The sequence below is a fragment of the Entelurus aequoreus genome, unplaced genomic scaffold (genome assembly GCF_033978785.1).
Source record: "Entelurus aequoreus isolate RoL-2023_Sb unplaced genomic scaffold, RoL_Eaeq_v1.1 HiC_scaffold_122, whole genome shotgun sequence".
Classification (NCBI taxonomy): Eukaryota; Metazoa; Chordata; class Actinopteri; order Syngnathiformes; family Syngnathidae; genus Entelurus; species Entelurus aequoreus.
Window position 1 is genome coordinate 180 of NW_026908054.1, and position 11,161 is coordinate 11,340.

The window sequence follows — 11,161 nt, forward strand, 5'->3', positions numbered from 1 at the left end:
TTGGACAAAATGTGCGCAACAGCTAGTGTGAGCATTGTTGTGTAAACATTGACAGTTTTGAAATGACCTTTGTGTGGATGGAGATTGTTTTAACCCTGGATATGTGTTTTTGAAACTTTCCGTGTTCCTGTGGACGTGGCCTGAGATGACTTATTTACTGTTAATATTTGAGTGGGCCCTGGGCCCCTCTGTAGTGGAAACGTTGGGTTCCGAGGTCAAAAAGTTTAAGAACCCCCTGCTTTGGAGGCTGCTGGCTCTCCACATGATCTACCAAAGAAGATGACAAATGTGGCCCCCACACATAACACATAAAATAATGTATGGAAATTGCTTTTAGATGTATTTAGCTGAAATGAAGTAGTTTTTTTATATATAAATAAATGATAAAGCAGAAATGAGCACTTCATCCGCAGGTCCTTTGAAGACGCCAATCGCTGCAGGTCATCCCTCCATGAACCTCCTGCTGAGGAAAACCTTTGACCTCTACGCCAATGTGCGCCCTTGTGTTTCTATGGAGGGCTACAAGACGCCCTACGCGGACGTCAACTTAGTCACCATCAGGGAGAACACAGTGGGAGAGTACAGTGGGATTGAACATGTGGTAAACACTTTATGCCCTTTGCCTTTTTAAACCTCCAACTCAAAATGTTTGACCTAATTGACTTAATGCTTGTTTGTTTTCAGATTGTTGAGGGTGTGGTGCAGAGCATTAAGCTCATTACGGAGCGAGCAAGCCAACGCATTGCAGAGTATGCTTTGAATATGCCAGAAACAACAAGAGGGCCAGTGTCACGGCTGTCCATAAGGCCAACATTATGTAAGTGTCACTCATGGTACAAATATCTTTCAGTTATTTGTGCTCATCTACTGGGGGTCTTCCATCAGGCGCATGTCAGATGGCTCTTCCTTCGAACGTGCAGAGAGGCTGCCGAAAAGCACAAAGATATTAAATTCACCGAGATGTACTTGGATACCGTTTGCCTCAATGTAAGTTAGTAGTTGTGTTGTTGTCATTTAATGTACTTGGATACCGTGTGCCTCAATGTAAGTTAGTAGTTGTGTTGTTGTCATTTAATGTACATTTAATGTACTTGGATACCGTGTGCCTCAATGTAAGTTAGTAGTTGTGTTGTTGTCATTTAATGTACTTGGATACCGTGTGCCTCAATGTAAGTTAGTAGTTGTCTTGTTGTCATTTAATGTACTTGGATACCGTGTGCCTCAATGTAAGTTAGTAGTTGTGTTGTTGTCATTTAATGTACATTTAATGTACTTGGATACCGTGTGCCTCAATGTAAGTTAGTAGTTGTGTTGTTGTCATTTAATGTACTTGGATACCGTGTGCCTCAATGTAAGTTAGTAGTTGTGTTGTTGTCATTTAATGTACTTGGATACCGTGTGCCTCAATGTAAGTTAGTAGTTGTCTTGTTGTCATTTAATGTACTTGGATACCGTGTGCCTCAATGTAAGTTAGTAGTTGTGTTGTTGTCATTTAATGTACATTTAATGTACTTGGATACCGTGTGCCTCAATGTAAGTTAGTAGTTGTGTTGTTGTCATTTAATGTACTTGGATACCGTGTGCCTCAATGTAAGTTAGTAGTTGTGTTGTTGTCATTTAATGTACTTGGATACCGTGTGCCTCAATGTAAGTTAGTAGTTGTGTTGTTGTCATTTAATGTACTTGGATACCGTGGTGTGCTCAATGTAAGTCAGTAGTTGTGTTGTTGTCATTTAATGTACTTGGATACCGTGTGCCTCAATGTAAGTCAGTAGTTGTGTTGTTGTCATTAATGTACTTGGATACCGTGTGCCTCAATGTAAGTTAGTAAGTTAAGTGTTGTTGTCATTTAATGTACTTGGATACCGTGTGCCTCAATGTAAGTCAGTAGTTGTGTTGTTGTCATTTAATGTACTTGGATACCGTGTGCCTCAATGTAAGTTAGTAGTTGTGTTGTTGTCATTTAATGTACATTTAATGTACTTGGATACCGTGTGCCTCAATGTAAGTTAGTAGTTGTGTTGTTGTCATTTAATGTACTTGGATACCGTGTGCCTCAATGTAAGTTAGTAGTTGTGTTGTTGTCATTTAATGTACTTGGATACCGTGTGCCTCAATGTAAGTTAGTAGTTGTGTTGTTGTCATTTAATGTACTTGGATACCGTGTGCCTCAATGTAAGTTAGTAGTTGTGTTGTTGTCATTTAATGTACATTTAATGTACTTGGATACCGTGTGCCTCAATGTAAGTTAGTAGTTGTGTTGTTGTCATTTAATGTACTTGGATACCGTGTGCCTCAATGTAAGTTAGTAGTTGTGTTGTTGTCATTTAATGTACTTGGATACCGTGTGCCTCAATGTAAGTTAGTAGTTGTGTTGTTGTCATTTATGTACTTGGATACCGTGTGCCTCAATGTAAGTCAGTAGTTGTGTTGTTGTCATTTAATGTACTTGGATACCGTGTGCCTCAATGTAAGTTAGTAGTTGTGTTGTTGTCATTTAATGTACTTGGATACCGTGTGCCTCAATGTAAGTTAGTAGTTGTGTTGTTGTCATTTAATGTACATTTAATGTACTTGGATACCGTGTGCCTCAATGTAAGTTAGTAGTTGTGTTGTTGTCATTTAATGTACATTTAATGTACTTGGATACCGTGTGCCTCAATGTAAGTTAGTAGTTGTGTTGTTGTCATTTAATGTACATTTAATGTACTTGGATACCGTGTGCCTCAATGTAAGTTAGTAGTTGTGTTGTTGTCATTTGTAGAAAACAGACAGTGCCATTGTGTTGATGTTTTTAACAGATGGTGCAGGACCCTTCACAGTTGATGTTCTGGTGATGCCTAATTTGTACGGAGACATCCTGAGGTGAGTAAACCTAATGGCATTATGTTTGCATAATTGTCAGATGTAGTTGTGCGTGTACATGAGACTTAAGAAGAAGCACCAGTTGCAGATGTGTCATCAATGAGAATTGTAAAGTACCACCAGATTATAAGTCGCACTGCCAATGAGCGGGTCTATTCAGGTTTGTTTCCCATACATAAGGCGCATTAAAAGGGAGTCATATTATTATGATTTCTTTCTAAACTTAAAACACTTCCTTGTGGTCTACATAACATGTAATGTTAAAGTTAAAAAAGTACCAATGATTGTCACACACACACACTAGGTGTGGCGAAATTATTCTCTGCATTTGACCCATCACCCTTGATCACCCCCTGGGAGGTGAGGGGAGCAGTGAGCAGCAGCGGTGGCCGCGCCCGGGAATCATTTTTGGTGATTTAACCCCCGTTTCCAAGCCTTAATGCTGAGTGCCAAGCAGGGAGGTAATGGCTCCCATTTTTATTGTCTTTGGTATGACTCGGCCAGGGTTTGAACTCACAACCTACCCATCTCAGGGCGGACACTCTAACCCAGGGGTCGGCAACCTTTACCACTCAAAGAGCCATTTTGGCAAGTTTCACAAATTAAAGAAAGTAATGGGAGCCACAAAAAAATTTTTAAAATTTAAAATGAAAAACACCGCATACAAAGCTTCAATTACTTTGTGCTATGTTAACCAGGATGCTTTGTGCTATGTTAACCAGGATGCCTTGTGCTATGTTAACCAGGATGCTTTGTGCTATGTTAACCAGGATGCTTTGTGCTATGTTAACCAGGATGCTTTGTGCTATGTTAACCAGGATGCTTTGTGCTATGTTAACCAGGATGCTTTGTGCTATGTTAACCAGGATGCTTTGTGCTATGTTAACCAGGATGCTTTGTGCTATGTTAACCAGGATGCTTTGTGCTATGTTAACCAGGATGCTTTGTGCTATGTTAACCAGGATGCTTTGTGCTATGTTAACCAGGATGCTTTGTGCTATGTTAACCAGGATGCTTTGTGCTATGTTAACCAGGATGCTTTGTGCTATGTTAACCAGGATGCTTTGTGCTATGTTAACCAGGATGCTTTGTGCTATGTTAACCAGGATGCTTTGTGCTATGTTAACCAGGATGCCCTGTGCTATGTTAACCAGGATGCTTTGTGCTATGTTAACCAGGATGCTTTGTGCTATGTTAACCAGGATGCTTTGTGCTATGTTAACCAGGATGCTTTGTGCTATGTTAACCAGGATGCTTTGTGCTATGTTAACCAGGATGCTTTGTGCTATGTTAACCAGGATGCTTTGTGCTATGTTAACCAGGATGCTTTGTGCTATGTTAACCAGGATGCTTTGTGCTATGTTAACCAGGATGCTTTGTGCTATGTTAACCAGGATGCTTTGTGCTATGTTAACCAGGATGCTTTGTGCTATGTTAACCAGGATGCTTTGTGCTATGTTAACCAGGATGCTTTGTGCTATGTTAACCAGGATGCTTTGTGCTATGTTAACCAGGATGCTTTGTGCTATGTTAACCAGGGGTCTCCAACACACGCACTTTAATGTGGAAATTTGATGTTAGTGCAGCCTGCGAGTTTTGAATGAATGGCGCTTGAAAGCGTCATACTTGCCAACCCTCTCATTATTTCCGGGAGACTCCCGAATTAGGGATGTGCGTATCGATCCTGTGGTATCGATATATCGATACTCACACGCTACTCATTTGGCATCACTTTTCTGAAAAAAGTATGGATATAAACCAAAAAAGGGCGTGTGGGGGGTGCAAGCATCACTTTCAGATGTTTTTGATGACTTACTTAACTTCCTATGTGCTGGGACACACCTGTACCTGGCAGAGTATAGAGCTGGGACACACCTGTACCTGGCAGAGTATAGAGCTGGGACACACCTGTAGCTGGCAGAGTATAGAGCTGGGACACACCTGTACCTGGCAGAGTATAGAGCTGGGACACACCTGTACCTGGCAGAGTATAGAGCTGGGACACACCTGTACCTGGCAGAGTATAGAGCTGGGACACACCTGTACCTGGCAGAGTATAGAGCTGGGACAGCCCTGTACCTTGCAGAGTATAGAGCTGGGACAGCCCTGTACCTGGCAGAGTATAGAGCTGGGACACCCCTGTACCTGGCAGAGTATAGAGCTGGGACACCCCTGTACCTGGCAGAGTATAGAGCTGGGACAGCCCTGTACCTGGCAGAGTATAGAGCTGGGACACACCTGTACCTGGCAGAGTATAGAGCTGGGACAGCCCTGTACCTGGCAGAGTATAGAGCTGGGACACACCTGTACCTGGCAGAGTATAGAGCTGGGACACACCTGTACCTGGCAGAGTATAGAGCTGGGACACCCCTGTACCTGGCAGAGTATAGAGCTGGGACAGCCCTGTACCTGGCAGAGTATAGAGCTGGGACACACCTGTACCTGGCAGAGTATAGAGCTGGGACACACCTGTACCTGGCAGAGTATAGAGCTGGGACACCCCTGTACCTGGCAGAGTATAGAGCTGGGACAGCCCTGTACCTGGCAGAGTATAGAGCTGGGACAGCCCTGTACCTGGCAGAGTATAGAGCTGGGACACCCCTGTACCTGGCAGAGTATAGAGCTGGGACAGCCCTGTACCTGGCAGAGTATAGAGCTGGGACAGCCCTGTACCTGGCAGAGTATAGAGCTGGGACACACCTGTACCTGGCAGAGTATAGAGCTGGGACACACCTGTACCTGGCAGAGTATAGAGCTGGGACACCCCTGTACCTGGCAGAGTATAGAGCTGGGACAGCCCTGTACCTGGCAGAGTATAGAGCTGGGACAGCCCTGTACCTGGCAGAGTATAGAGCTGGGACACCCCTGTACCTGGCAGAGTATAGAGCTGGGACAGCCCTGTACCTGGCAGAGTATAGAGCTGGGACAGCCCTGTACCTGGCAGAGTATAGAGCTGGGACAGCCCTGTACCTGGCAGAGTATAGAGCTGGCCCAGTCACGTGACAGGAGACAGCGAATGAGCGTGGTCAACGTGCAACACACACACACACACACACACACACACACACACACACACACACACACACACACACACACACACACACACACACACACACACACACACACACAGCCAGCCGACAGCGATGCAGCCAGGCATATCCAGTGTCAGGCATTGTTTATTTTATTTTTTTACTGAATATTTTTGTTTAAATGATTATCCTAAATTCAAATAATTTCCACACAGGGGAATTTACTGTTAGTTGAAAATTGCTTGAGTATTTAAAACAAGATAAGAAAGAGATACAATTTGGAGATTCTTTGCATTACAGTTTTATTTTTTTCCAAGAAAATCTTGAAATATATGATTGAATGTGATTTTGGTTTTAATCTGTAACATGATTTCTTACATTTCGAAAACATTAGCCTATTTCATATTTCATTAATTGCTAATTATATCACAAACTTTAAAAAATAACTGCAGCTTCTTGCGATTCGGATTTGACAGTTAATTGGAAAGCCCTAATATATAATTATTATTATATATAATATTTAATTTATTTTTCATATTTATGTTATTTAGTTTAATTTTACTTTTATTATATATTGACCATAATACATGTGGTATAAATGGTCTGTATTTGTCTTGTGATTTGTCTTAAATAATAATAGTAATAATATTTTTGACTGACAAAAATTGCCAATAAGAAATTAATGGTATCGGCATCAATGAAAATGCAAGAAAAAGTTTCGGTATCGAATCCTAAAAGTGTGGTATCGCCCATCCCTATCCCGAATATCAGAGCGTGATGACATTGCATTTGGCGCCCTCTACAGCCTGCCCTAACAGTGTACCTGCTCGACCACATGTAGATTGCAGTTTCAGCTTGCTCCCTTAAGTGACAGCAAGACGTACTACCTCAGCAGCCACACATCTTACACTGACGGTACCAATACCCAGAATCCCATGCAGCCCTAACTCTTCCGCTCAACCAACACACGGAGAGGGGGGGGGGGTTGATGTGTGGGGGGATTTGGTGGTAGCGGGGGTGTATGATGTAGACCGGAAGAGTTAGGGCTGCATGGGATTCTGGGTAATGGTTGTGTTGTGTTTATGTTGTGTTACGGTGGGATGTTCTCCAGAAATGTGTTTTTCATTCTTTTTTGGTGTGGGTTCACAGTGTGGTGCATATTTGTAACGTAACAATGTTAAAGTTGTTTGATACGGCTACCGTCAGTGTAAGCTGTGTGGCATGTATGTAGCTGAGCCGCATCAGAGTGGTCAAGGAGCCGCGGGTTGCCGACCCCTGTTCTAACCTCTAGGCCACTGAGTCGGTTTCAATGGTGGTTCTTTGGTCCAAATGTTGCATAGACGATGTTTTACACATCATCTTCAAGCTGCTTTCTGACAGTCGCTTCAGGATGCGCCGTTTTGTGGGCGCTCTTATTTACGTGGCTCACCTTCGACAGCATCTTCTCCCCGTCATCTTTGTGGGCGCTCTTATTTACGTGGCTCACGTTCGACAGCATCTTCTCCCCGTCATCTTTGTTGGAGCGGTGTAGCGTGCAAGGATGGGAGTGGAAGAAGTGTCGAAAGATGGCGCTAACTGTTATAGGAATTTTCGACCGTTCTTCCAAAAGCGCATTGGTGAGGTCACACACTGATGTTGGTGGAGAAGGCCTGGCTCTCAGTCTCCGTTCTAATTCATCCCAAAGGTGTTCTATGGGGTTCAGGTCAGGACTCTGTGCAGGCCAGTCAAGTTCATCCACAGCAGACTCTGCCTTGCTTTGTGCACTGGTGCACAGTCGCGTTGGAAGAGGAAGGGGTCTGCTCCAAACTGTTCCCACAGTTGGGAGCATGGAATTGTTTTGCTATCCTGGAGCATTCAAAGTTCCTTTCACTGGAACTAAGGGGCCAAGCCCAACTCCTGAAAAACAACCCCACACCATACTTCCTCCTCCACCAAATTTCACACTCGGCACAATGCAGTCCGAAATGTAGCGTTGTCCTGGCAACCTCCAAACCCAGACTGGTCCATCACATTGCCAGATGGAAAAGTGTGATTCATCAGTCCAGAGAAGGCGTCTCCACTGCTCTAGAGTCCAGTGGTGACGTGCTTTACGTCACTGCATCCCACGCTTTGCATTGGACTTGGTGATGTATGGCTTAGATGCAGCTGCTCGGCCATGGAAACCCATTCCATGAAGCTCTCTGCGTACTGTACGTGGGCTAATTGGAAGGTCACATGAAGTTTGGAGCTCTGTAGCAACTGACTGTGCAGAAAGTCTTTGCACTATGCTGACCTCTCTGTCAGTTTACCTGGCCTACCACTTTGCACTATGCTGACCTCTCTGTCAGTTTACCTGGCCTACCACTTGGTGGCTGACTTGCTGTTGTTCCCAAACTCTTCACTTTTCTTAGAATAAAGCCGACAGTTGACTTTGGAATATTTAGGAGCGAGGACTGGATTTGTTGCAGAGGTGGCATCCTATGACAGTTCCACGCTGGAAATCACTGAGAGCGGCCCATTGTTTCACAAATGTTTGTAGAAACAGTCTCCATGCCTAAGTGCTTGATTTGATACACCTGTGATTAGTGATTAGGACACCTGAGTTCATCTTAGTTTACAGCTAGCTGGCAACAATTTAGCTGGTGGGCCTAAATACAGTACACAAATCTTTGGCACCAAGTCTTCCCTCATTGTTTCTGCTGCTAAAATACAAGTAGATGCCCCTTTCCAGATGGGTGTCAAATTTCCTGCACCCCAGCAGTCAATGCCTGTCTACAAATATGATGTCTATGGGTTGTAGGTATACCAAAGACTATAAAAATGGGAGCCTTTACCTCCCTGCTTGACTCTCAGCATCAAGGGTTGGAATTGGGGGTTAAATCACCAAAATGATTCCCGGGCGTGGCCACCGCTGCTGCTCACTGCTCCCCTCACCTCCCAGGGGGTGATCAAGGGTGATGGGTCAAATGCAGAGAATAATTTCACCACACTTAGTGTGTGTGTGACAATCATTGGTACTTTAACTTTGATGCGGGGCCATTTTTTTTATTTGTCACTTTCCAAAACCAGTACAAAAATATATTATATTAATGTAAAACAGCCTGTATGTCGATCCCTATTAGTACTGTAAGTCTGTCAAAATGAACTCATGCGAATAATCACAAAAATCATGAATAAACACAGATGAATTGCACATGTTATTTTGTTCACACATGCTATTTGACCTTAATTGCTATTGGTTGGTTACATTAAACTCGGCACAGGTTATACATACAGAGATCAGGTTAATGCAAAAATGAGTCCGGAGACTATGACTGTTGGGCTCTCCGGCACATTTCACATCAGAATCCACCCCAGGGGTACTGTTACCCAGTTTTGAGCAAATAAATGACATGCATTCAAGTCATTTAGTTTATGACATACTACAGGCAATCAAATTGTTTTGCAGTCAAATGAATTTACTGTGATTAATTACTATTAATGAATCTGATTTTAAAAATGAATCTAGTTTTTAGCGCCAACATTTCAACTTGATCTTGTTACATTACACCGGTTTGTTTTTAAGTCACTTGTATTCATTTTTTTAATAGTATTTATAGAATACCTCAAATAATGTGCACTTTGGGCATCCCAGGTTTAGTGCTTTGAGACAACAGCGTGACATCTTGGCTATATCTTTGCTTTTGTGCCTATAATCATTAGGTCGTTTTTTTTATAAAAGGAGCATTTAAAAAAATATTACAAAGCACTTTTTATATGAAGTGATACAAGTGTACGACAATATACTTACTGTATGTCAAAAAGAAATGTATTTGTTTCCCCTCAGCGATCTTTGTGCTGGGCTTATTGGAGGACTTGGAGTGACCCCCAGTGGAAACATCGGCACCAATGGTGTTGCCATTTTTGAGTCTGTATGTATTTTGACTACTACTGTCAATTTTGAAACTTACAAAAAGTGATTCATTATCTTTTTTCTCTAGCAATTTCAAGCTAGCTAATGATGATCCATGGATGTATTTCTGTCAGGTTCACGGAACTGCCCCGGATATAGCAGGAAAGGACTTGGCCAACCCCACCGCCTTGCTGCTCAGTGCGGTCATGATGCTGCGCCACATGGGCCTGCACGACCACGCCAGGAGGATCGAAACTGCCTGCTTTAACACCATTCGAGACAAAAAGGTTATTGTCATAGTTTATTGAGGTTTGAGCTGTTTTGCACGTTAATGTCTGACGTTCAATGGCTTCTGTTTTCAAGGTTTTAACCGGAGACCTCGGAGGATCTTCAAAATGCTCAGAATTCACAGAAGCAATATGTCAACAAGTAGGAGATATCGAGTAGAAGGGTCTGATCGTTTAGTTTTTTTGAGCACATGCGCATGAACCAAAACATATATTTAAATGGTCTTAGGATTTGTGTTTCTGAATGTCTGCTTTTTTATTTGCACTTTATATTTTCTATAAACCCCCTGTTACTTTTTATGTGTTACGCTTTTTATTCTGCTTTTAAGGAGCACTGAATGCGGACCATTTTATAGTGATATTGGTCTTACTGTCTATTCCTGTATTGACAACAATAGTTGATATTTTATTATGTATTGTATAACTATAGTTCCATTAAAGCCGTGAATCAAATTATGTCAAGAAATGAGGGGCTTTTTTTGAGATTTTCTGCTTCGAGTGTACATTATTACAACATGAATAGTACATCACATCAGAAATGTCTTCAAATTGTATCGTGTTGTTTACCTGTTTCCAGTTACAGGTTTGTGGGGATTTATCACTCTTTAAAGTTGTATATTTTTTGTTCCTTTTTGACCTTTGGTCTTACACTAATTCCATGTACAGTCTGTGCACAAGAATAAAGAGGTGGAAATGTGTCCTATTCAGGCTTCTGTAATGCAAAGGGTGGGCATTTGGGCAAATACCCCAGCATGGAGTCTTTCCATCTTCCTAAAAAAAGCTCAGGTGATGTTATAGTCAGCAGTGTCATTTGAAGAGATTGGAAGTTATCTACTATGTAAAGACGGCTATTCATTCACTTTTCATCAAACAAAGGATATCAAAACATTCACAGCCAAAATATGAGTGTGAATGGTTGCCAAACTACGCTCTGTGTTTTGTTTGTTTTGATTGATTGAAACTTTTATTAGTAGGTTGCACAGTACAGTACATATTCTGTACAATTGACCACTAAATGGTAACACCCCAATACGTTTTTCAACTTGTTTAAGTCGGGGTCCACGTAAATCAATTCATGGTACAAATATATACTATCAGCATAATACAGT

General features: G+C 42.2%; 1 protein-coding gene across 1 annotated transcript; it reads left to right on the top strand.

Annotated features, from left to right (window-relative positions):
• Window positions 1-394: 394 nt before the first annotated feature.
• On the top strand, window positions 395-10,755 carry LOC133645464 (isocitrate dehydrogenase [NAD] subunit alpha, mitochondrial-like). Its single transcript, XM_062040303.1, is given in 10 exon segments — window positions 395-601; window positions 685-751; window positions 754-817; window positions 886-899; window positions 902-987; window positions 2,802-2,820; window positions 2,823-2,865; window positions 9,700-9,784; window positions 9,900-10,052; window positions 10,129-10,755. Coding segments are annotated over 10 exon segments (822 nt in total). The 3' UTR covers window positions 10,213-10,755.
• The last annotated feature ends 406 nt before the right edge of the window (window positions 10,756-11,161 follow it).